The following is a 27,683-nucleotide window of genomic DNA, read 5'->3' on the forward strand; positions in this document are numbered from 1 at the left end:
ATGCTGAACAACTGGCAGGAATGGATCAGTGGGGATATATAGTTTGTGCATCAATTCCCTCCTGAAATCGCTAAAGCTACGAGGCTTCTCTCATTGCAGTCATTTGCATTTTTTATTTTTTAATTTGATACATTCGCAGCTGAAACCAGTTCATTTTTCTTATTTTTAAACTTGTGGATACACAAAGCGTAGGGACGTGTTTGTTGTGGGGACTCCGATATGCAAATGTATCACTCACTCACTCACTCACTCACTCAGGTGTAGACAGTGTTTGTAATTAGTCGGCCCAAACGAGAACGCCCGAGCCCAATGCCATGTTGGAATAGTAATCGAGCCCGACGCCATATTGGAATAGTAACCGTGCAGCTGCACGGTTACTATTCAAAGCGTGCATCTTGCCAGCCTGAAATTGATGATTTTGTAGCTTTTACATGACAATAATATTAGGTGTTTTGCCAAAGTGAAGTGGAGTTGACTTCAAATGTTGGAATTAGTACTATGGCCAACTTGAAGGCTGAATTTCAGGAGCATTTGAGTCGTCCAGACGTAAAAAATGACCAGGATATGAGCATTTGTTTGCTGGAAAGGGACCTGAAAATGAGTAAATCTCATGTTAATGTGGTAAGCTTTGATGAGAATGTGTCTTAGCGAACGACCTTAATGAACTTATATGAGCGAAACGAACTATTTTTAATGAATGAAACAGCCATTGAAAACAGTACAAACATCGGCACTGTTATATAATATTGTAATTTCATTTTTATAATTTAGTAACATCTAAACCTGAGGCCAGCCGAAATATTGTTTTAAATATACGACGCTGTGTCAGCCTTGCAGTAGTCTTTGACTTATTATCGTTTTACTTTCCAAGTTTGGCTGATTAGATCTCCTGTGAGATCCAACGTTCAATCAAGCAAACCTTTGTTCACAGCTTTGCAGTTTATAGCACTTTCATGTTGAGTTGTCCATGTTCAACTGACATCGAGTTAAGTTTAGATTAAAGTTGTGTTCTCTATACTTGTCTTGCTTATTTTAGTACATTGATCTGAACTCTGAGTGGGATGTGAAATGCAGATAAACTTGGTAAAAAGTTCCCAAATACTTGATTTTGATAAGCTTAAATGATTTTTACCCTGGCTTTTGTTTATACTTTTGCTTTCTGATTGAAAAGATAACAAAGGTAAAGAAATCCCCTATAAGCTTGTTGGAACACGTATTTATAGGTCGACAGATTTTTTGTATCAACACTGAAAATGTTTGCAAATAAGGCTACTTATTTTGATGTATGTTATGTGGAGAGAGAGTACTCTGTGGCTTTTTGTTGGCAGGAGTGTCCTTTGACTGTGACCCAAGAACCCTTAGTCTTTACCACTCCATGTTCAGCTGCAATTTTGCCACCTCAGCTATTCTGGATGTATGTCTTTGTAATGTGTGTGCAACAAAAGCCCACACTTTGTGAGGTAAGTGTGACCTTGCATGGTACAAACCCGCTTGTTTTAACAGCATTTAATAATCCACCAATAATTGCAAGTCCACGAACATACTTCATCTCCAGATTACTTAATCCACAAGTTTGGCCATAGGTCTCCTTTGATTTTACTACCTTAAGAGTTGTGTATAAGCCACACTCATGTACAAGCCACACCCCCAACTTTCAAGCATGATTTTCAAGAAAACAAGAACTCCAAAAAAGAACTCTTGTAAAAAAAGTTGTTTGTTTGTTCGCAGATGTTAGCAATAAACTTGACGAAATCTAATGTTGTATATTTGCTGTGACATTAATAAGTTAATCAACTCTGAAAATACCTTTTAAAAGCTTCTCTTTAATCAATTTCCCTACTCCCTGTGACTGACAACAGTTGTCTTCATTGCTAAAGCCCACAGTTGGAATGAAAACAACGGAATTTGAATGAAAATAAAACACAGGAGAATGATGCAAAACATTTGCTAGGTAACCACACAGTCATTTAGTACCTTACTTCATTTAGTACCCAACAACCTCTTTGGGAAAGTTCAAGTTCTTAGGAAGTGTCTTTTGTTTAAACACAAGATAAGGTGGCAACAGTCTGGTGTATAAGCCACACCCATGATTTTTGGCCCAAAACTTGAGCAAAAAGATGCGGCTTATACATGAGTCTTTACAGTATTTGTCTTTCTACATTATTCCTTTATCTAATTTTATATGTTTTTCTCATAATTATTATAACTTCAAGATAATCGCCGACTATATGAGATTATGGAATAATTGCATTATCCCACAATCAAAGTGGCTGTGAGCCACTGAACTTGGAAAATAAATTAAGAAAGGGTGTAGTGAGGCATTGCTCATTAAGGAACTACTAGTGATGTGAAGGCAGTCTAGCTTTTGAACAAGCTCATAAAGCGTTTTTTCATTCAGGGGTGTGTTGTGATATTTGCAAAATGAAAAGTTCAATGTTAAGAAACTATTTGTTACTCGTGCCTGCTTAGACGTTTTACATTGTATGTATCTGTACATGTCTTCCTTGTGCTGTAGTCAAAAACAGCAAGATCATTTTGTTTGGTCAAAAGTGAGGTAAAGACTGAGCGAAACACTTGAGCCTGTGGTACGTAAATAAATAATTAATATTTTAGCTCTCAGGTAACTTATTTACAGTTAGCACAATATGATAAGCGCTGGCTCGCCAGGCAAGACATTGGGAGTTCGAATCCTGGTGGTGGCTAATGATTATTTTTCCTTTTCTTCTTCATTGTTTTTTCTTTTTCTGTTGAGAAATCATCTACCGAAAGGTAGCATTTGTCTTTCTGTTTCTTGCGGTAGAAAAATTGTCTGGAGCCTTTAATCATTCGTTTATATCGATTGCTTTCGAACTTACAATATCACGTAGGTTTGTGAAGGAAAAACCATAAAGACTTTCCCTGAATTGAATTACTAAGGAAGAACCATGAGTATTTTCCTTACAATGAAAAAATCGTTACCTTCTACCTCTCGAAAATAACTAACTTGACAGGCTGCAAGCGACTGTAAAAACGACCTTAGACGGCTGATGTTTGAAACCCGGGGAGACTCCAATATGAAAATGTCGGGAATGCTCATCTTCTCGGTACAAATCAAGGATTCTGGTCTCACTTGGGGTGTTGATGACGAAACATCACCATTTTTAGCTGTCAAAGTATCCTTTAGGGTGCACTCGAGGAAATGATAATAAAAGAAACGCTCTCATTTAATTTCTGTTGTCAGGCTTGATTTTTGCTGATCTCTTGAGTACGCGAGTCGGGTCTACAAGTGCACGCAGGATCCTTTCTTGAACAGTGGCTAGTGATTGAACCTCTTCGGTTTTGAGTGGTATCTTTTCGGGGTCTAATGAAGCTCAAGCAACGTGCCCATCAGTCTCCCTTAGGAATTAAATTCATATTTTCCGACAAGCATCCCTTGCTGTTTCATATGGGAGTCCCCCCCCCTGGGTTTCCAAATGCCTAACGGGAAGTGAAGGAGTGAAAGGGTGAAGGAGTGAAGGGGTGAAGGTGTGAAGGAGTGAAGGAGTGAAGGAGTGAAGGAGTGAAGGAGTGAAGGAGTGAAGGAGTGAAGGAGTGAAGGAGTGAAGGAGTGAAGGAGTGAAGGAGTGAAGGAGTGAAGGAGTGAAGGAGTGAAGGAGTGAAGGAGTGAAGGAGTGAAGGAGTGAAGGAGTGAAGGAGTGAAGGAGTGAAGGAGGGAAGGTCAGTAAAGGGGTGAAGGAGTGAAGAAGTGGAGTGAAATCATTCCACCACTACAACTTGAAAAATAATATTTTCCAAGTTTAAATATCATAACCATTCAATAAAGTAACTCAAGGGATGATTGTTATATACACAACCTAGCCAAGATTGAGGTCTGTGCGGTTTTCATTCGCGCATCATTTGGAGAAGTGTTTCACCCAAATTTATAGAGCTTTGTATGGAGATGCCATGTTGTTGCCTCACAGAGGGACACAAACATGGCGGCAGTAAAGAAACAGAAACATCTGTCATAGAGTTTTGCTATTTAAACGAAAAGTTATTACTCTGGAGCTCCAACACATTGAAATTAACACTTCTTCTAGAGAAAGAACAGTTCGGTTAGCAAAAACTTATGAGATGACTCATCCTTCGACCTACGCAAGAGCCTTCTCAGGCCGCCATTTGATGTCACACTACACATAAACTTGGAAATTCAAATGTGCTCCTTTACAAAATGAAAAATGCTGTATTTTAAAAAGGCCTTTCAAATAAGCAGAAATTATTTTTCATGTCATATACACTTTAAACGTTGTAAAACGTCAAGTTATTGGAGAGTCTTACATTTGATGAAACTAAATTTTCAGTTTTGGAAAATGATGACGTCACATGAAAACCGGCAATTAAAAAATGGCTAAATGTACTCATAAGGGAAATAACACTTAATAATAATGAAATGCCCTTCTATGATCTTGAAAGAATATGTTAACATCTGCATAATGATAAGGTCGGAGAACAATAATTATGATAAAACATCTAAACTACTTTTGAAAACAAAAGAAAACAATCTTTTGACAACAACACAAAGGATTAGATGTAAACAAGAGTTTCTTTTGGGAATAAAAAGCCAGCAATATACCAACACATTCCACTATCAAAGTGGTTTTCTGTGTATTGTAGATTATGTCCAAGTCATGAAATGTTTCTTAGTTGCGCTCTTTTATAATCTTCTAATCCTGGGGGTACTTCTTTTTTTAGTTTTCAATTGCCAACTATTTTGACCTTTTCTTATTCTATGTTGCAACTAGTCTACACAGTTTAAGGTTACATAATATTATGTAGAAGAACCTTAGTAAGCCTCAGGATGTTTTTCTTGTACAATGAGCTTACGACTTGCTTAACCAGACCTACATTGCAATCCTGAAACACAAAATTAAAGAATTGTTAGTTTATAATACCACCCATGCAAGGACAAATAGTGAAGAAAGTTTCAATTAAGCATACAAAACTGACAGAGATAGGACTGTCTAAAGATATCCACAATAATTGTTTCTGTACACTTCACAATTGCCACGCATTCAGTACACACTTTAGGTAATAAAATGAACAACTGTGAATAGCACTAGTAACCACTGCAGCAACTTTGCATAGATTTAGCAATCTTGGAAGTCTGGTGACCCATTCTTTTCTTTCAGTTGAAGACTTCTCTTATGTTCTTCTATATTTCCAAATACTAAAACTTTGACATTTCGGCCCCTCATGCCACTGAATGCTGCTTTTTGGAGCCTTTTGCTAAGCTGTACAACAGCTTCAAATGTCTCTTTAACAGTTACATTTTATTAAACACATGTCAAAATTTGGAATTATTAATGCAACAAACCCACTTATACAAGAAAGTTTACCTCTATTGACTAATCTTAAACATTTTGAACTAAAAATGTTGGAGACCGTTCTGAGTTTGCTGTGCCAATTTTTAAAATCAGGGTATATTTCTGCAACCTTTATTTCTGAAATGATATTGGTGACTCTTCTTTTTCCTCTTTCTGACACAAGTAAATTATTATCTGACCTTAGCATTGTAAGTAGAAACAATCTATATTTAACCCATTGACACCTGGAGATTTTTGGCACAACACATTTTATTGACATTTTTGACATTTTCAGCATAGATATTTCTGAAGACATGATTGATCATCGCAGTTACATGTATGCACACAACTGAAGCAGTTGTGAAATTTAAGCCTGAAAAAAATTCAGGCCTGAACAGGAGTTGAACCCATGACCTCTGCGATACCGGTACAGTTCTCTATCACCTGAGCTATCAAGCCATCTGGGAACTGGTCAGTATATGAGTTTGTAATATACACATAGATGATGAAGAATATCTTCCTCTGCAGTTCAAACATATGATCTTTCATATATTCATTTGTATTCTTCATCATCTACGGGTATGTTATGAACTCAAATACTGACCAGCTCCCAAATGGCTTGATAGCTCAGTTGGTAGAGCACTGCACCGGTATAGCAGAGGTCATGGGTACGAATCCCGTTCAGGCCCGAATTGTTTTCAGACTTTAATTTTACAACTGCTTAAGTTGCGTGCATAACTGCAATGATCAATCCTGTCTTCATATCTTTCTCCACAGTTCAAATAATTTTATATGATCTTTCACATATTTATTTGTATAGATATTTCTATGAGCTACATTAGCTCTAATCTACCCAAAAGGGCATTTGCAACATGGGGGGATGAATTTCTTCCACTAGCATCGTGTTTTATGACATTTTTACTTGGGCATGTACAAATCAAATCACATCTTTAGGCTTTTTGGTTTCTTTTATTATCTTTTTTTTCTACTAGGCCTGCTTCCAGTTGAAGAATTCCTGAGAAAGCATCATCAAGACAGGAAATTCTTAGCAGGGAGTAGCCAAGTGTAGTTGAGCGAAATTTTGCTTTGAGTTTTTCACTCAAATTCCTAAGCATTTTTGTGCAAATTTCATGCTCAATTGACCCAATCACCCTGATCTGGGTATCACTGGATCTTTTCCTGCTGCAGAACTTGAGTTTAGGTGTGGCCAATTTTGAGCAAAGGTGATGACATCAGAAGCACAACAAAGGCCAAGGCTCGTCATGGGTGGTTATGGTCACGTAGGCGTCAATGGGCTAAGGTTACTTCCCACCTTCAAGGGCACAAAAATCGTTTTTTCTTTGATTTAACAAAATTTAAGTTAGTCATTTTATCTAAAGTTTACAATAAGAAAATATTAAAAATTTCAAAAGCGACTGAGTTATTTAGAAAAAATGCATTTTGAAATAAAGTCAATAAACTAGGAAGGTGTCATAATTGCTTAAATGGTGAAACTGCCAGGGAAAATTTTCATGGCAAATGCTCATCTTGGAGCTCACATTTCATGTTATTTGGTATTGTTTATATTGTTTATTTGTTCTTTTGACTTTGGCAACTTTACCCATTTTAGTGCCTTTCTCGTCAATGCGACAGCGAGATAGAAAATGTGTTACAACGTGATGATCTTCCTGGGAAATCCTGATCCATTTTCATTGACGCTAGGAGGTCCTGTTGTTCCACTGGTTTGCGGTTTCATAAGGCGAGATAATCTCCTGGCATGGCGTGAGTTGTTTACAAACCTTTACGAGCTAAAATCTCGCATTTGATTTTGGGAGGAATAAACTCACTTTGAGTGAATTTTTAGGGTAAAAATATTTGATGGATTTTCGTGAAATTTCGCCAGAACATTTCCGGGATAATGACAAATGAAAGTGTGTCGAAAAATTTGGATATTTAACATATTTTTCCTGTGGTGTCCATTTACGCAACACGTCTTGCATATTTTTAGCTACTCCAACTTTAGATGTGGATATCTAGACAACCAATCAGAATATCGAAAAAGCCTGACACATTTTTGTTGATTGATGCCTTGTGAATAAGACTGTCAAGCCATTTTGCTTGTGTGTTGGCATCCGATAGCCGATAAATTCAATAGAAGAACCCTCGGTCATTTCACGTATTACTAGCTCCTGACACTTCCTAAAAGAGAAACTCACTTGAATTGTATTTCTATCATAAACTACATTTATTAAGCTTTCTACTAATATATAGTTTGTTTGGGTTTTATTGAAACCAGCACGCATACAAATTTTTTCTCACAGGACACCCGCAAAGGTGGGAAAACATGCAAACGTCCTAAAGACACAGACATTATAACATTTTTGAAGGGCATCTAGAGGACTCCACAATGTCCAAAGATCACATGAAGACTTTTTAATGAACCAAATTAATGCTAAACATCATTAATAGGCAATTCCAGAAAATATCCATACCTAACCTCTTGCTATCAGAAATTGCAAAATGCTCTACTCCCATTCCTTTCAAATTCTGAAATCCTTAACCCCTCCTCCCTTCCAGATTTCTGTCTTTTATGTCATCCCTCTGGAATTTCTTGTTTGGCTCTCTACAACTTCCAGCGAGGGAGGTATTACGCTTTGCCATCTTCCTGGAAGTTTTTGCTCATAATTTTCGGTCAGTCAAACCACTGTCTACAGGACTCAAAATTTGCTATCAATATGGTTGAACGCATTCGTGACTAATTGCTTTGGAACTAAAGCTTCCTACTCTTCAGTCACAATTTTTCAACAAGTTTTTGATTTTTACTAGTAAAGAAATAAACATTTTCATTGTTTTGTACTAGAGGGAATTTGAAAATGCACGGGCAAATCCTGCCTTATTTACCATCAATATTATGCCCATCAATATTATGCACTTATCAATGTAAATCCCACAAGGGGGGGGGGGGGGTGGGGATTTGTCAAAATTGCCACGTTGGGTAAACTGACATCAATCAAAGTATCAAAAACAAAAAAGTTCTCGCTAGCTCCATTTAACATAAAACTGTACTGACTTTTAGGGTGGAATTTGATTTCAATGAGTTTTACAATCAAATGTATACTTGAAGTTGAGAACTTTATCAAAATGGACAACATCTGATTAGATGGCAGTCTTCAGTGTCAGATAAATAGTGATGAAAACAAATAAAAATTTACCTTTCCCTCCAGCTTGCGCTGTGAGAGACAGACTTTGTAACCATGTCCGAATTGTATCACCAGGCATCTTTTCCTCAAAGTCAAATTTCTCAACCCTGGGGCCTCTTTGCGCGATCAAATGCCCGACTGGGATCATCCCAGGTATCAAATTCCTACCTCATGCCTGCAACCCTCCCCCCACCCCCACAGGATTAACAATGACAGGTGCATTATGCATGATATTCACCTGATTACAGTGTAGATGCCATTATAGCAGTTTCTTTGTGGATGTGTATCACTGGCACATACTTTGCATTGGGTAAATGAATGCAAACACATGTCTGATCGATCAACACTTGTCTCATATCATGTTTTCCATGGTTGTCAGCAGTGTCACTAGTTCGTTTGTGCTTTCACACTCTTGTCTGTCCCCTCTGGAAACTTCCCCATGCCTTTGGAATTCCAATCGTAAGTACCCCCATGCCTTTGGATTTCCAGTTCAAAGAACCCCCTTACCCTTAGAATTAAAAAAAAAGCTGTCTGTGGTGTAGGTATGGATATTTTCTGAAATCACCCAATATAGACTGTCAAAAGTTAAATCTACCAACCACTACTACAGATTATTAGAAGATTCTCGAAGAACAACCACAAGCACTATACACATGTGACAGAGAGTTTGAAAATACTTCTATACCCCAATTCACTTTCGTAAATACAGTTCTGATAATCAAATTGTGTCACATCAAATTGCAATAAAATTCCTAAGTCTGCCATAGTACTTACTGTTCTAAATGTCTCTTCATTTTTTGTTGCCACTGTCTGCACCTCACTAGGGTTGTTGCATGAGTAACTTGATGCAAGTTCATGGTATGCTGAACTTAGTGGCTGAAATCAAATGAAAAGGCACGCAATAATACAGTTATTGAACTACATGTAGTGTGAGGTCTGTAATGGTTAAATTATTTCAAAATGCTGAACTTAAAATGAGTTACGGTTGACAAGGTCTGGGGCAAGAAAAACAAATATTTACTTCAGATTAACACCCCCTGGGTAGGATGGAAGATATGCGAAAGAAATTGTTGCAGACATGCTACAGCTATACTACAGTACTGTGCAAAAATAATGCAAACAAAATAAACAATGCAAGCAAAATTTCTAGCCTGCAGAACAGATGAATTAGCGTGGCAGAGAGCAAAACACTAGAGCGAAAGGCAATACACGAGCGTGGAGCGCGACCATGAGGTTGAAGCGTGAGACAAAAAAATCCGCCTGTAGTCACACCATTGTTTATACTCTTCCAACCACTCACCTGGCGAACGGATTTTGCTGATTGGTTGCTTGAAGCCACATGACGTCAGTAGCGAGAAAAAACAAAATGTGTTAAATTGGGGTGACAAGTCTACGCGGACTCCTATGGCTTGTGACATTTCTACATTTGCCTTTCTCTTCTAAAATCCAGCCTCTTGACCTATTATTTTGCTCCTCGCTTGTTTCTGGAGGACGGTTAATGTTGTTGTGTTATCAGGAAGACTTTTTTAAAAGTAGAGTAGAGCCATCGGATGTCTGTTAAGAGGTCAGAGCTCTGCATGATCTGTATGGTTTCAGCAGTTATCTACTGCTTTGTAAAGTTTGACACCTTTGTAATTTACCATGTGCCGAATTATAAAGTGTGGTTTGTCTTGCCTCAACTAGTTCTATTGCAGAAATGTATGTTTTATCTCTTTTTAGTTATTTGCTCTGGAGGGAAAATGTCAGTGATCACGTTGGTTACTTGCGTTCTATATTGTGATGCCAGGCCCGGTTATTAGATTAAAACTGTGTTAAGTTATGTGGCTTGTTCATTTAATACCATGGATCATATTTAGCTTTGTCCGGCGTCGCCAGAGACTGTGCTGTAGTGTTACTTTGAGAATCTTAGAGATCCCTTCTATGTCATCAAAGTTATGTTTCTTACATCCTTAATTTGTTCAAGCTTTTCCTCTCCTGAGCTCGATGTTTAGGTTTATACCTCCTTTGTTTGTTCTGGCAGCACATGATTTAAATTTAGCTAAATTTAGATGTTCACGTCTGTTGACTGTTTTGTGTCATGTATACATTTGTAAATTGGTTACCTGAGACATTTTTGCATGCCAATAAATTGAATTGTTTTGTTCTCTCTCATCCTTTCTTACCAATCATTTTCAAGGGGGTTGTAGAGCATAAATAATGGTGTGACTACAGGCGGATATTTTCGTCTCGTGCTTCGCGCTCAGGTATTGCGTTTCACTCTCTGTCCTGCTAATCCACCTGTTCTGCAGGCTAACAAAATAATTTCAAGAATTGTCAGGAAACTTTGTGAAGTTTCATTTCAGACAAAATTTTCAAGAAAGTCTGCTGATATTTCACCGATCAGTTGTTGATATACATAATTTGTGCTTTATTTTAATTTAATTTCAGAAACATCTAAAAAACAAAAAAGCACACAATATTGATAACTGACAAAAATTATAACAATTGTACTACAAACTCCCCAATTAGCAACAATTACCAGACCCAAAAAGTGCCACTAACGTCTAGAAGGTTTCGTTTCACTAATCACAAAATTTTTGTTCAGACTAGCAAAAAAATAGTTTACTCTGAATAACAATTTTGTCTACGGTAAGTGAAAATATTTCTTCACTGAACTTGCATTTCTGGGTGACCTTCAGTTGCCCTTTACACTAAACCAACCTACAATGAACCAGCCATCACTGTATATACATATTTTTGGTATTTTCAACACTTTGCATGACAAATGAACCAGAAATTGTAACACATACTCTAAACAAACAAGCAGCCATTAGCTTTTGCCCCAATCAACAAATTAACCAGAAGTTTTAACAACCAATTAATGATTCCTTTTGTAGTGCAATAAATACATGTAATACATTGGTACAAAAGGGAAAATACCCTATCTGCTATCAGTGAATGACGATTGATATAAGCTTACTTTTGTATCATATTTTTTGCAATGTCAGTAATATTAACATGATTATCGTACCACTCCCGTTGCGTTAGTTTGTGATAAGACAGCTTGTCATGCAAGTGCCACATGAAGAATACATAGGTTCCTAGAGGTTTGCTTCTGAATAGAGCAGATCACCGATGAGATTGTTCTAAAATTGTTTGGTCATTTTGACTAACACTTGCATGTTTGCATGCACCCTTTTCTCAGTAGCTTTCTTTTCATTCTTGCGAATATCCTCCATTCTATCATAAGCACTCCCTCCCCTACCCTCTAACATTTCCATTTTTCCCATTGAGTTTGGGGTTTTCAGGTGCTACTAGTTTTGTACCTTTGCAATAAATGATTGTTTACCCTATCTATGAGTCTGTTTGCTTATGATAGTAATTAAGTGTCTTAATGCACACCTTAAAATGTTTAATTAGTATGTGTTTGGAATTTTTGTAACAGATAGCCCAGCAATACGTGTGTTAAGAAAAGGTTTCTAAGATGGTCATCTTTGTACTAAGTAGATCATTCCTTTGACTGCTTGTTAGTGAGAACATCCCACCCGTCACAAGTTTTTGGGTGCTACTAGCTTCGTTGCTTTGAAACAAATGATTGTTTACCCCATCTCTAACCCTGTTTGCTTGTGATTTTTTTGGTCATCACAACATGGCGGCAAGAGGCATTCTGATAGCTCTTCAAATTTATTTTTTTATATATTCTCTAAACCTTCTCTCATCCGTCAAAACAGTCCTAGTGTGGATTTAAATCATCCATGGACAACATGTGTTTGTATTTATCGCCTAAAATGTCACTTTGGTGACAAAATTCTGGCTTAACTCACTTGGCTCTGCGTAATTAAAGTTGGGAGTAGAAGGAAGACTTGAGCCAAGCTTGGAAGAGCCACCTTGTCCCTCAACAAGTACTTATTTTACACAATTCTTCTTATATCGAACAGTGTTGATCTAAACCCAGGACCTAGCTCTGCAAATCTTTGTGGTGGAGTAGTGACTGAAAGACACAGCAATTTTAATTTTGCTTGCAGTATTGTTAACAAGAAGTTAGACTTACAAGCTCACGTTGCTATTGGGCACCTGGACGTCGTAGCAATTACTGAGACATAGCTAAATGACTCCAATAATAACCACGAAATCCTGCCATCAACCTTTACTGTACATCAAAGGATTGTGGAGGTAGGGACAGAGGAGTTCTGCTTCCTTGTTAAAAATGACATCGCCTGCTACTGGCAAATTAATCTGGAAACAGATTTGAATAGCTGTGGTGTGACATGGTTTCTGTTTGCTCTTGTTCATACTTCATTGGAATTTTCTATGGACCCCTGAGTAATGACTCAAAATGTCCACAAGAACTAGCAATATCTCTTGGAAAATTAGAACAATTATCCAACAGGGTTTTTCCTTGCACGCAAATGCATGGCCGAGACGCACTGTTTGGCTGAAAAATGGAAAAGGGACCCAAAATGGCAAGAAGAACAGGTCCTCTTGGATGCACATGATGTAGGATGGTCGTCTACTACTGACTTATTTTAAGCCTGAATAGATCTGCGAAAAAAATCTTTTGAGAATGAAAGTAGACTTCCGAATCTTTGTTCTGTTTTCTCAGTTTATCTTTCAACCCTCAAACCTGCCACATTCCCTCCTTTGAATTGACTGTTGCAGCACCACCTTTTGTTTTAATCTTTCTCAAGCTTGCTCTTGCTATACAAACTCCTCGCAGAGGCTTGGGAACTACTGCACAATTGTGAGGCATTCTGGGGCCTAGTGCAATATGGCAGATTCAGAATCACAGCCCGCAAAAAAAGAGGGGTTTCTTGCTAGCTTGAATGAAAGAATTCACATGGTTAAAAGAAGAAGACGAAAAAATGTATTGGGATATCTGTAAGATGACAAGTGAGAAAACTGCTTTCACGACAACTGGCTGTAACAATGATCAGAATTCAGCCCTGGAAAGGCACCAAAATTTGAAAGATCATATTACAAGTATCAGTGACCTCAAGCTCAGAAAAAAGATTTCAAGTGGCAGTTGGAAAGGTGTCAACAAAACTTGGATTGGACCAGACTGGATCACGGATCGGATCACAGAAAAAACAACAAAGTTTTAAAGAAAAAAAATCCAAAAACAATCAAATCGTTTATGATATAAATAAAAAATAACAGTGGACAACTAAAATATGTTAAATTACAAAAATCCCGCATTTGACGCAAGTAATGACATGTTAATTACAGAGAATGACACGAGGTCATTTAAAAAGCCACATAAGCGCCTAATTTATGATGAATTTAAATTGTAATGAACAGGCAGATGTAGTTATATTTGAACGTTAGTTGGCTTGGAGCTTGTGTGAACCCTTCATTCTTGTATTTGAAATTGTTGTTAGTATCAGTAGCTAACTCTCAGCTACATTTTCGTATCATATGCGGGCATTACAGTTGGCGCTACAGTTAATGAGAAAACTTAAGTACAAAAGCTCAAGGACATGACTTGCTTTAAAGGAGCTATGTCACAGTTTGCGCATCTCGAAAAAACTAGCCTAGTTTTTTCCAGTTCATTATTTGCAGTCCTTGTTAATCTTTGCCATCCTTAACGATCCTCATTCTGTTTTGATTTGTTCTTGCCTCTTAAGTGTTTTCTACCCTAGAACACAATCATTTCAAGGTTTTACTCTATTTAAAGGCCACTCTTTACGACCATAAAAATGACTCTAAAAATCATGACGTACTTCCTAAAATGCTGTTTATTCTCGGGTTGCGTTATCGTCCAGACTATCGATGTTATTTCTAGAATTTTTTGTAAAACAGCTATATTTCTTTAAAAGACAAATGATTAATTGTTTTGTTTTACTCCAGTGCGAAATATTGTATTCCAAACTCACATCTTGTAAAGGTATAGACTTGTCTCAAAAACAGAAATTGTTTGAAATCATCAGGTTTGTTTAGTGTGTTTTTGTTTCTTTTTGTGTTTCGATTCATACGTTCATCCTATTATTACCTTTGACATTATTATAAAGGAATAAAGGAGTATCACACCTGAAGTAAATAAAATGTTCTGCTCACAGTAGTCACTCTAGTGTAATTTGCTCAGCAAAATTTTGAATTTTGAATCTTGAATTTTTTTCCTTGACCTGATCCATGATCCAATCCGTGATCCGATCCATGATCCGATCAGTGATCTGATCTGTGATCCATTCCGTGATCTGATCCGTGATCTGGTCTGGTCCGATCCAGGTTTTGGTGACGTCGAGTTGCAAATGCCAAGAGGAACATCGAGTATGAAACACAGGAAATCACGAGAAGGTACATAATCCAGCTTACAACAGTATATGTTATGACAAAGAACAACATTGCTGCTAACTTTATTCCAATAATGTAACTTCAGGTTGCTAATGGATATAGTGATACTTCTGGTTTTTTACAAGAGATGGAATCTGTTTTGGCCAAATGTGTTGAAGATAACTTGAAAAAAGAACTGAATGATTCTAACGTTAAAAAGCAACAACGTTTTAAATAGCTTCGTGCGGATCGAGTCACTCTGTTTGTTCAATTTTGGTTGAAGTTTACGAATAAAAAGCATTTCAAAAATCAAACAGTCAAGTGTTTGATTTTTGAAATGCTTTTTATTCATAAACTTCAACCAAAATTGAACAAACAGAGTGACTCATCTGCGTGAAGCTATTTACTTAATTATTTTAATTATTTTATTTTAAACTGTTTTTATCACCTTAACATTTTTATTACTCATGCCACAATTTTCTTGTATTGTTTCTATGTAAATATTTTAGAGTTTTAGTCAGTGTCTCATTAGCATTCTTATAATCGATTGTATATATTTGGGCGCATGCAAAACTTTTACTTTTCAACTTGAAAATGACTGTTGAGAGGTCGAAATGTTGTTGCTTTTTACCGTTAACCTTTTTAGTGAAATCCGTTTCTAAAAATTTGTTGATTTGGATTTAACTGATTCTAACACACCTTTTAATGGACTGATGCTTGATGAAACATGTGACATTTCCATTGAAAAGAAATTAGCTATTTATGCCAGAAACTGGCTCTAACACTTCACTTGTGGGAAACAAGAGACTAACTAACTGCAATGCTGCTGGCATTAAACATACCCTCTGTTTCAGAAGATTGTTGCCAACCTGTCTGTCATTTAACAGTGTCACTTCAACATTGAGACAATTCAAGGGATGATTGATGGATCTCCCAAAGTAAACAAAGTGTTGGCAGACCTAGGTGATGTTCCAAGCTCAGCGAAGAATAGCTACAAGGGAGTGGATATTGCTGACAATAACAACCTTAGAACCAGGTTCAACTCAGCACGAAGGAGATACCTGAACCAGCTTACAAACAACCTACACGACAGGTTTCCAGAAAATGACTAAGAGCTACTGGAGTGTTTTGACATCATCTTCAACCCTAGAAGACTGCCTGGTGATGTAAGGGAGTTAGGAAACCATGGCAGCCAACAACTCAACAGACTCTGTCATCACTTCAAAATTGTTCTTGACTCAGATAGGTGTGAAAAACCAGTTCCTTCAGTTCAAGCATCTAGTACGGAGTTACAGAGCTATGAACTTTGAACAGTTTACAAGCACTCTCATCCAAAAGTATAAAAATGTTCACCCAGATTTTGTGTAATTAGCTAGATCAGTCCTGTAATCTCAGTATCAAGTGCCCCTTGTGAGCAAGGTTTTTCTGTTCAAAATTCAATTAAGACCAAGCTGAGAAACAGACTTAATCCTGAATGGCTGAATACGATGATGATTGTAAGACTAGTTGGGCCCCACTTTGAAGATGTTGATTTCCTAACTGCAGCAAGAACATTTAGTGCCATGAAAACTTAGCAAAAGTGAAAAGTTTTGATGTTACTAATTTGTTTCCTGAATCTTGCACCCTGTTTTGAAAAGAGATGCTACTGGTAACCCAAAGAGCTACTTCCAGACCAAATTTCAACTTAAGTTGTGAAGTTTCTTTTCAGAAGCATTCAAGTTTTTTGAGTTACCAGAATTTTGTATTGGAGCTTATATCTTTCTGACTTAGTTTATGAATCAGTGAGAAATACCTGAAGTACTTTATTCCTTTTTAATAAAAAAACATAACAGAGACTGAGTGAATAATAGATATGATTATTTATTCTTGGGTGCCTATACCATTCTACTGGGTGGTGCAATAAAATTAATTACCTGCCAAAAGATTGTATTGTTCTCTTGGAATTTAAAACAATGTGAACTGTGGGACCCCAGTTTTTTCTTCTGGACCCTCAGCCTTAGGTTGAAGGAGTCCAAGGAACTCCCGAAGGAAAAATTGGAGGGAAAACACTGCTCACCTTTTCAACCTAATCAGTTGTCCGACTTTGTTTGTGACTGCATCATTAACCACTTTGCCTTAACACAAGTCAACGAAGGCCTAACGCATTCCAAGTCAATCTTGGATTTAAAAATAATTGGCAGCCCCAAAAATATTACAGATATCGATATTGGCAAAAGTCTTACTTCTTCAGATCACAACATCATTAACTTCACATTTAATTACCAAAGAAAAATGTCCATTACAACCATCAAAAGTGGTTTTCAACTACAAAAATGCAAATTGAGACAGTTTTGGCACAGAATTATCTAGTGCACCCTGGGATTTAGTCTTCGCCACAAACATTGATGATATCTGGGAGAGATGGAAATGTCTTTTCTTCAAAGCCGTTCGCAACAACATCCCTTCCAAGAAAATCAAACCTAAGAAAAATGTTCTCTTGATAACTTCCCAAATTGGAAGATTACTTCACAAGCATAAAATTAATGTCTCTGGAAAAGAGCAAAAGTTACAAACGACCAAAAGTTACAATGACCAAAATGACTGGAACAATTATAAAAGTTTAACAAACCAACCCAAATCAGACCTAAACAAGAGCTATTGGTCTCACATCCATTTGTTAATTGAATTGGAAAACACCAAGCAGTTTTGGTCTTTCATCATATCCAAGAACAAATATCAATTGGAGCTGCCAACTGTGGAGCTTAATAATGAAGGTCCCACATCTGCAGCTGATAAAGCTTAGTTATTCAACACTCTTCTTGTCTGTACTCAACAATTCAGATGCCGCTCCTCCAAGTACTGATATTTGCACTCCGCTAACTGATGACTTTATTGGCGATCTTATCTGCAAGAAGTCAGATGTTGAGAAGGTTTTGCTCGGTTTAAATGCTAGTAAGGTGTCTGGTCCTGATGGGGTAATAGCTTGTTTGCTTCAGGAAGGATCTTTGTCAGTTGTTCCTTCTATTTTTCACAATTGAAAGCAGAGAGTAGTCATCAATGGTTCCCTCTCTGACTGAGGACATGTCATCTCATGATCAAGTGTGCCAGAGGTTTCTATCTTGGGGCCTCTTCACTTTGTAATGTACATAAATGACATACCAGAAACTTTATCCTGCCCAAGTGAAAAGTTTGCAGATAACATGCTGCTATGTAACTCTGATTCCATGGATACCATCTCTGTTCCCGTTCAACAAGGCTTATGTGAAATGAGTAATTAGTGCAAATTGTCAAAATTTCAAGATCAAGGGCAGCAAACAATTGTTCTCATGACATCAACTCGATTCCATTAAGGAAAGTATCTTTGCACAAGGATCTTAGTTTCACCCTCTCTAATGACCTGAATTGGAAAACCCATGTTGTATCAGTTGCTACAAAAGCAAACCGCATTTTGGCTTTACTCAAACACACCCTTGGCAGACGCACAGAGGCTACAAAACTGGGTACATTTCTATAGTTCCTGCAATGATTGAATATGCATACCCCGCTTGGAACCCTAATCAACAATATTTGTTGTATATATTAGAATGAATACAACAAAATCCTTCTAGTTGAATTGTTGGCAAGGACATTGCTTATGATGAAAGACTGTCTAAGCTCAGATAGAGGGATCTAAAAACCTGTCAAAACTTCTTATGTTTTGTACAACTTTTAAAGTACATCAAAGGCTTCTCCAATATAAAACAAGAAGATCTGTTAGATCTTATAACCGCGCTTTTAAAATTTAACTGTTTGCTTAGCACAACAGTTGCAACGCAGTGCACATTCCAAAGCAGTCCTTGATGATACTTTTGTTTATGTAGACATCACAACACTTGATCAACACAAGCTCTATTATTGCACCATCAGTTGTAGCCGTTGCAAAATCTCGGATGACGTAATGGTCTTAATCTGGAACTTTCTTCGGGATATGTATGGGCAGGAATGATATGAACGATACGACAATAACACTATTAACAACAGCTTTCTTTCTCAAAAGTCATGATTAAATTCAATTGGTGTTTTCTACGAGTAAAGGGCTAGCAAAGTAGTCACACGAGTCACATAATTCAAGACTTCCGTTATCCAAGGCTATCTTTAGTACGTTGGTTATTTCCCTTCCAATGACGTAATCCTTGCACGTTCTGACATGTTCTTTGCTTGGCTCGCAAATATTTAATTTTCCCTCTGATCACCAAACTTGCTCCTATGAAACAGCCAAAGAATTAATTTCATTTGCCTAAAACCACAAGAAATAATTGCAAAATTGCAAATAAATTAATGACCGTCACTTCTGGTGAAATAAACTTGCAAAGTAAACACGATCTTATTAATTTTGTCACGTGGCAAAATTGGAAGCTGCAACCTCAGTGCATTCCATGGCTGACGTAATACCTTCTTTACATGTATTTATTGTTCCCTTTGAATCCAATGCTTCGATAAAACCAAAAGAAAATATATTTTACCCACAACAAAGAAAAAAATATCCGTAAAATTGTCCGTGTATTAATGTTTTAACAGCTTTTGGCAAATAAACATCACACGTTGTGACTCAAAATTTTGCCGAGAGGGAGCTTGGGTCTGGTCACCGACAAAAAAAACAAGAAGATCTGTTAGATCTTATAACCGCGCTTTTAAAGTTTAACTGTTTTCTTAGCACTACAGTCGCAATGGAGTGCATATTCCAAAGCAGTCCTTGATGATTCAGTGATTACTGTAGACACCACATCACTCGCTCAACACAAACTCTATTATTCCACCATCAGTCATAGCCATTGTGAAATCTCCGATGACGTAACAGTCTTAATCTGGAACTTTCTTCGGGATATGTATGGGCATAAAGATACGAACACTATTAACAGCAACTTTCAATCTTAAAAGTCATGATTAAATTTGTTTTTTTGCATGAGTAAAGGGCGAGCAAAGTAGTCATACGAGTCACGTAATTCAAGAATTACGTTATCCACGGCTATCTTTAGTACAGTGGTTATTTCCCTACCAATGACCTAATTCTTGCATGTTCTGATATGTTCTTTGCATGGCTTGCAAATATTTAATTTTGCTTCTGTTCACCGAACTCGCTGCGATGAAACAGCGAAAGATTTTCCTTCATTTGCCTAAAACCACAAGAAATACTCGCAAAATTGCAAATAAATTAATGACCGTCACTTCTGCCGAAATAAACTTGCAAAGTAAACACGATCTTATTTTTTATGTAGCGAAAGTGAAAGCTGCAACATCAGCGCATTCCATGGCTGACGTAATACCTTTTTTAGCATATTTGTTATGCCCTTGGAATCCAACGCTTCAATAAAACCAAAACAAAATATATTTTACACAAAAGACAGAAAACAATATCCTTAACATTGTCCATGTATTAATTTTTGAACAGCTTTTGGCGAAAAAACATCACAGGTTGCGTGATTTAAAATTTGGCCGAGAGGGAGTTTGGGTCTGGTCACCGACAAAACCAAAAAATAAACCACGGGCAGAACATGAACCGCGTTCGGCTCATGGCCGCGCGGTTAACTAGAAGATTATGTAACATTCTCTACTGGACATACAAGATCCTCTAATAGTTATAAGATCTGGAAACCCTATAGACGTACAAATATCCTAAGTATTCTTTTCGGCCAAGATACATTGAAGACTGGAATTTCTTACCTCAAAATATTGTTGAGGCGAACAGTGTTAGTAAGTTCACGAGGGATCTGTTCAACCTACTTATCAGTGGTTTTACATCGCACTAACATGGTTAAATACTTGCTATATCTATAAAAAGTTAATCATTTTAACTAAATTAAATCTAAGCTAATACACTATAATTATGCATATTATTTATGTCACAGAATTTTATCAAATATATATTTTAATAATTAGATTTATTTATTAAAGTTGTAAAAGAATTCTACATAAAATTATAACTGTTATATAACTGTTATATTATAACTTTGAACTGTCCATTTTGTTTTTGGATTAAATTTTGTTATGGTGGAGTAATTCGCAATTATGTGACCGTACCCATACATTCTCTGTACTTGTGTTCCCATACATGCTCTGTAATTGAACAAATATTTTTTTCTAGCTTGATTAGTAGAGCTATAGATCTGAAATTATGCAGACATTATCTCTGTATCATTGTCCCTGAAACTGTCCATTTTGTTTTCAGATTGATTTTTTTTTTATAGCTGAGAAATTTGCAATTACATTGTTTAAAATGCCCATACATTCTCTGTAATAGCGTTCCCATACATCCTTTGTAATTTAACAAATATTTTTTCTAGCTTGAATATTAAAGCTATAGATCTGAAATTTAACAAATATCATCCCTGGATCATTGACTTTAATACTGTCTTTTTTGTTTTTGGATTGAAATAATTATTTATAGTTGAGTAATTGCCAAATTTGTTCAGTGTCTGTATGTGCAGTAATAAATTTTAATTATAATTAGTATGTAACAGTTAATAATTGAAGGGGTGTGTGGAAAAAGACCCTTAGTGACATCCGATAAACTGCAAGATTCTCTTAGCAAATTTTCCTTTCCTTGTACAGAAAAGGAGAATTTGACATGAGATCAAAAGTCACTTAGGGCTTTTTTCCATACACCCCTGCAATTGATTCAAGTCTTCATGCAACACCTTGATAGCTCGCTTGATAGGATGCAGGAGTGCAGTAGTGGTCTACTGTCTTGGTGTCACTGGTTCAAATTCGGCCCAACTGGCATCTGTCTTATGAACCTCATATTGCCCTAGAGGTTTTTGTAAAGGGCAACACCTCTACGCTTTTATCACTGATCACTTTGTACTTCTTCTCTTGCATGTACATACAAAACAGTGGCATGTTACCATGGTTACCATTAACGATCATTTCCACATAATCAACTCTATGGTTCTACGATCACACATCTCTACATATAATGAACTGCATGGCTCTACAATCACATGTTTCTAGATAATGAACTCTATGGCGCTACAGCTCTAGGGCTCCATGGTTCCACGGCTCTACAGATCTATGATCACACATTCCGAGACAATAAACTCTATGGCTCTACATTTCAATACCAAGCACAGAAAAGGAATCGTTTATTACAATTTTTGCTTTAGTTCTTCTTCAAACTGTACTAAGTACTACATGTAAGTAAGTACAAAAACTCTAAACAAAACTTAAGAGTTATTTCCGTTGTTTCCAGTTATGAATGCAATTGAAAGTTTTGAATAGAAAGAAGGTTCGTACTTAGCTCTAAGTTACCAAGGAAAGTTTTGAATAAAAACAAGCGTTGTACTAACGTACTAAGGAAAAACCTGAGTAGAAACAAGAGTTGTATTTACTGTCAACTTACGGGAGAAAGTTTTGAAAATAAACAAGGTTTGTATTATAACATACAATGTGCCAACATACAAAGGAAAGTAACTGTGGCAAAACAAGCAGTTAGGCCTACTTACTTGCTCAAGAAAAGTAAATTTGGTGTTTTGAGGTCTTACCAACTACTAACCATCTAATTGTAAAACCCATTTGATCGTGTATATCATGGAAAATTGCGCTATATAAGTTTTAATTATTACTATTGTTATTACTGTTATTATTATTATTATTATTACTAATGTGATAAGGAAAGTGTTAAATTCCCCTTACTAACGTTTTACGGGAAGTGTGAATATTGGTACACACCATTTCTGTGTAGCTTGATATGTTGGTGAGAATTAAATTATGCTGATTACCATTTTTTTGTTTGACTTCAAATGTTTGCTGATCGTAGAAGCACTACCTGGAATCCAGCCAGGTGAACATTTTCTGGGGCTCTCAGAATAAGTGTTACAGACATTTATGTTATCATTAAAATTTATTGTAATGATTCTAAGTCATGATTTCTTTTTGGGTGCGTGGATATGGGAAATTACATACCAGCATTCAGTATACTACCCTGTATATAGACTAGGTTCAAGCTAAATATTTAAGAGAGTTATGTATATTGCTTTAAGCGTGATCAATAGCAGAAATTTATCTGTCTAAAATAGTCTCCAATAACTTTACTTTGTATTAACTCTTTCCATTTGATTGGAAAAAAAATGAAAATTTAACATATACAGTACCACTCACATGTAAGTTACCACAGTCTCGCCAGATGCATCTCACTTTTCTCGAGACGAGTCTCATTTCTCTTGAGACACATCTCGTTTTATTCAAGTCTTTTGTCACAGAAGCTTTCTTATATTTTGTAGGTATTCCCCTACAGAAATCAATATATTTGTTTCTTCCACTTTTGCCACACAAAAATCGATAAACACGACACCAAAGCAAAACATTTCTCTCATTCGTCAAGTTGTTCCCAACCTTACACACATTAAGACATCGGGAACTCCAGGACATCCACACACATATTTTGCATTCTGTGCTTCGTTTCTATCTTGCCGTAAACGTAACATTGATTATGAACTCAGTACCACTATTCAGAACCAACCAATAAAAGTTACTGTTATAAATCAAATGAAAATCATTTTTAAGGGAGCAATAAAATAGACAACTTCCACAAACCTATTGATTTTACTCACTTGGCACTTGTCTCTCTGTTGAGTGCAAAAACTCCCAAGGTAACCACCAAAAAACTACATGTGGAAGTGGCGATTGAACTCATTCAATGATCTGCATTTTCGTCACCATAAGAACACAAAATAGTCCACCAAACAAAAAGCCAAGGGCTTTACCACAAGTTGTTTTGATCCTGAATAAATTTTGAGTCACTTGCTCAACATGTTGCTTAGCATGTGATCTAAATCTACCCACCATGAAAGTTAATCACCAGTATTATCTGCCGCATGATTCTTTTTTCACAAACAAATCATAAAATTTTTGTGCTGTACTGTATTAAACCCTTGCTATTTTTCTGTTCTATCTCCTCCCCTTCGTAAACTCAAGGTTGTTTCCTTCGCAAATTATGGTTGAAAATTTCATGTTCCACCATGATCCAAATGATGGATGTAAACATATCATTACAAACTTTTGATATGTTTGTTTGATGCAAACAGAGCGAGCTATCAATACATACAGTATTTCACATTGGATGGAACTTGTTGTTGTAGCATACTAGCAGTTGCTTTTGATAAGCACACCAGCTTCTTTTGGGTAATATATTCCATAGTAAATGCTTTGGTGATTCTTGAGAGAAACAATATGCATCTGGAGAGAAATGAGACATGTCTTGCAAGAAAGGAGACACATATCGCTAGAAACAAGACAAGAGGTGGTTACTTACATTTGAACGGTACTATACAGTGTACAGTTACAGATAATTAGTAGCTACAAGGCCAGGTTAGCTTGTTATTGGGGCGAATCACTCTGGTAAGAGGAAACAGGCATGCTAGTTAAGTGTTGCAATCGTCCACCTTATTAATTCCCTTAATTTGAAACAGAGGTTGTTGTCAGGTACCCATAAATGATTACGTTATTGCAGTCATACATTCACTCACTTTCCTTCAATATGTTAGTATGACCACATATTTTACTTACTTTCCTTCAGTACGTTAGTACGACCCTATCTTTTATTGACTTTCCTTCAGAATGTATTGACAACCGTATATTTTACTTTCCTTCAGCACGTTAGTACAACCGTATATTTGACTTTCCTTCAGTATGTTAGTATAACCGTATATTTTGCTTCAGGGATCCATAGGTGACCCTCCATGGGAAAACAGTAAATAAGGTGAAAGCACGCACACGGCATGGTAGCTACACGTTCGCATGGTTCTAACATGACACGCTTATCGTGCGTATACACAAAAGAAAACAACTGATTTGAAGTAACGTGCTTATGGCCATTGTTTCCATTTGGCTAACAATGTAGAGCTTTGTACATTGTATACACAGTTACTTCTTTGTTTTTTAACACGCTAGACTTGTTAACACAGTAGATTTCTTAATTTGCATGCAACTTACCAGATTACATCGCTGGGAAAAATTGTTGTTTTGCCAGCTCTTTCTATTGCTGTTCTTACATAAATATTTCTCCAGCTTTTTGTACCAATGTTTGCTTTTGCATAGAAAAGACTCCAAGGAAACACATTGATTTCATTGTGGTATGCAGAACATAAAAATAAGATAAGGGCAGCAATTTATCCATGAAGATAGTGAAAATTCGCCCGATGAGAGTTAACCCATTGAAGCCTGTGCCACCTGTAACCGCCAGTGCGAAAAACTCCTCCATTTCCCTGTGCTGCCCGTAACCGCCCGAAAAAAAAGCACGTGGGGACAATTGCCTTTCCTACCCTCTCTGAAGACTTTTTGGTTCTCCTATTGTTCTATTGTTCTCGAGGACAAATAAACCAATCAGAATGGGCTTTCTGAGCATATTTTTAGAGGACTTTAGGGGTCCTAGAAAGACGGTTTTTCTTCTTAAAATCGCGCGCTTGAAAAGTGCAGGTAATCATGGCGCGTTGCGGGCCAAATCTAAAAACTTCCAAGTTCTTGTTTTCATTCCTGACACGGATGAATTACTGATTTGGGCTTTAAAATAGAAAGGAAAAATAAATCAATGTTTAGGTGGCCTCAGAATGGAGGATCAAGGAGTACAGAGTCCTCAAAACTTTCTGGTGAAGAAGTTTTTCTTCCTATAACTGCTGCGAAAACATGAAGATTGGGGCGCTTTCAAGTAAGTTTTGACGACAGATCGAAGATTTAAAGCAGCTTTTCGGACTTGAGAAACAAAAATGGTAATGTACATTATCACTTTGAAGTTACATTCAACTTTTGGAATGATTGGTAAAGCCACAGGCGTTAAAATGACTGCAAAAGTAGTCAGCAAAATCTTCAGCTTTCATGTTAGCATGAGGAATAACTTGAACATACGGTCATGAAGCGAAGCACGTCTGTGAAATTTTGACCAATTTTTTGCTTTTAAATAGGTTTCTTCACCTCAGCTTGAATGAAAATTTAATGATATTGAACTTCCTTTCGCATTTCTTTCATTTGGTTCCCTGTATTTGGGAATTTTAGGTTTTAAACATGAACAGTAACTTGCATGCTGGATTTCTGCATATTTAAGGTGCTTTGTTTATTTAGTTTATTCACTTCATTCAAATATTTTTTGGAGTCTTATTCAGTTACTACAGAACCGCTGAGAAAAGAACTAAATGGCCACTAATTTAACACAGTTGAAATACGACTGATCTCAAAATAATTGGCTTGTTTTCTTCGTCTTTTCATCTTTCTTTCCCAGTGCTGTAATATTTCGTCGAGCGGCAAAGAAATTACTCAATTTCTTGTTTTCAGATCAATTTTTACATGAGTTCTTCACCTTTAGTTTTCATTGTTTTCGTTTTTGTCCTCCAAAGTCAATAATTAACTCATTTTCACAAAACTATATTGAAAAACTGGGAGAGAGCGTCATGGCGGGTGGCAGCTAATTTAAAAGCTCTGATACTGCCTCCAATTCCTTCCCCGAACCGTAACTTGAAATGCCAGACAAAATAGTAAAAGTTAAAACAACAGGTACTAGAAAATGGGAAGAGCATAATAGCAGCTCACCAGAGACATTGGAACCACGTGCAAAACTTGTCAAATCGACAGACAACCAGGTTATGGCGTCCTTGCAATCCGAAACCGAGAGAATGGTCAGAGAATCGAGCAACACGAGTCTCAAAGATATGAAGGGAATTCTGGACAACATCCAAGATACCATTGCAAGAATCTTACATGAAAATGGTTAACTCAGAGACGAATTGAAAGAACTTAAAGCATCTTTGAAATTGAAAGACTGCAAGGTGCAGAGTTTACAAGAATCGTTGTCAAAAATGTGTGAACAAAACAAGGCTTTGGAACAGGAACTCAACACAGCAAAAGTTAAGGTTAATAAACAGGACGATGAAATATACAACTTATGGGATAACCTTGATAGTGTCCCGAAGTTGTATGGTACACAAAAGACTCTCGATGTTGTGAACAATTCCTGGGTTTAATGACAAAACGAAACGAAAATAATACAAAATAGTTTCTCTCTCGATCCTCGTGTTGTTTGCGTTGTGTTCGTGTCTCTCCCCTCTCAACCTATTTCATAATACTTGTCTCTTATTACAATTTCACTCGTCAATCATCTTTAATCATCTAAGAACTCAATATGACATCTGGTTGTAACGCTACGCAGTCATGACAGTTTCGATCACGCTCCCCTAAAATTTGATTATCACTTAAATTTTACTTTTATCCCGATCAATGTCACTTGAAACTGAAAAAAAAACGATTCAAAGTTCAATCATCCGCGGCAATCAATCTGATTTTAGCTCCTGCGACTACTGCTGCTCTTCTTCTCTCAACGGTTCTCCCCTGCACTCTAATCTCCGCTAACTCCTCTGTGTTCCTTTCAGGTGGGCTCCGTATTTCGAGAGGACACACCAGCTGTATTGGCCTGTGGATTTGGTTTCCCTTGTGTAGCAAATCAACTCCTCTTACAACTCCGTCTCTGCCTCTGATGTGTTTCAGAACACGACCTTTCTTCCATTCTCCTTTGTTCTTCTCATCACCGATGATGAGTACCACCTCTCTGATTTCTGGGTAGTCACTCTCGCCTCTCTTGATTCGGTGACTTTCCATAAGGCCATGAACATACTTCTTCTTCCACCTCTGCCACACATGCTGCCTTTTCTCATTCAATCGTGCATGTAACTTGGTGACTTTGCCTCCGTCCAACTCCATGTCTTCTACGGTATACGATTCTTGTCCCCACGAGTGTGTTAGGCGTCAACACTTGCTCCTCTCCTGTTTCACTTTCCATGTATGTCAAAGGACGGTTGTTGAGATGTTGTTCGATATCCATCACTACAGCTTCAAATTGTGTGTACTCTAGGCTTTCTAGATTTGGTTCCAGGTCTGCTTGCTCTTTCCTCATCCATCGGTCTCTTGCGTAACTCAACTCCTTGGTTGTCAACGGCCC

At 37.0% G+C, this 27,683-nt stretch overlaps 1 protein-coding gene and 1 pseudogene across 6 annotated transcripts in view; both read right to left on the reverse strand.

Annotated features, from left to right (window-relative positions):
- Positions 1 to 27,683, reverse strand: part of LOC145484986 (COP9 signalosome complex subunit 3-like) — a 227,217-nt gene that overhangs the window by 74,295 nt on the left and 125,239 nt on the right. For all 6 annotated transcript variants that reach the window (XM_081463624.1, XM_081463622.1, XM_081463621.1 and 3 more), the window contains 2 exons: positions 9,275 to 9,376; positions 4,801 to 4,872 (listed from right to left, as the gene is read on the reverse strand). In XM_081463624.1, coding sequence (XP_081319750.1) covers positions 4,801 to 4,872; positions 9,275 to 9,376 — 174 coding nt within the window. The remainder of the gene's footprint in view (positions 1 to 4,800; positions 4,873 to 9,274; positions 9,377 to 27,683) is intronic.
- Positions 20,700 to 27,645, reverse strand: LOC145485034 (uncharacterized; annotated as a pseudogene).

This window comes from Orbicella franksi, chromosome 4 (assembly GCF_964199315.1).
Source record: "Orbicella franksi chromosome 4, jaOrbFran1.1, whole genome shotgun sequence".
NCBI lineage: Eukaryota > Metazoa > Cnidaria > Anthozoa > Scleractinia > Merulinidae > Orbicella > Orbicella franksi.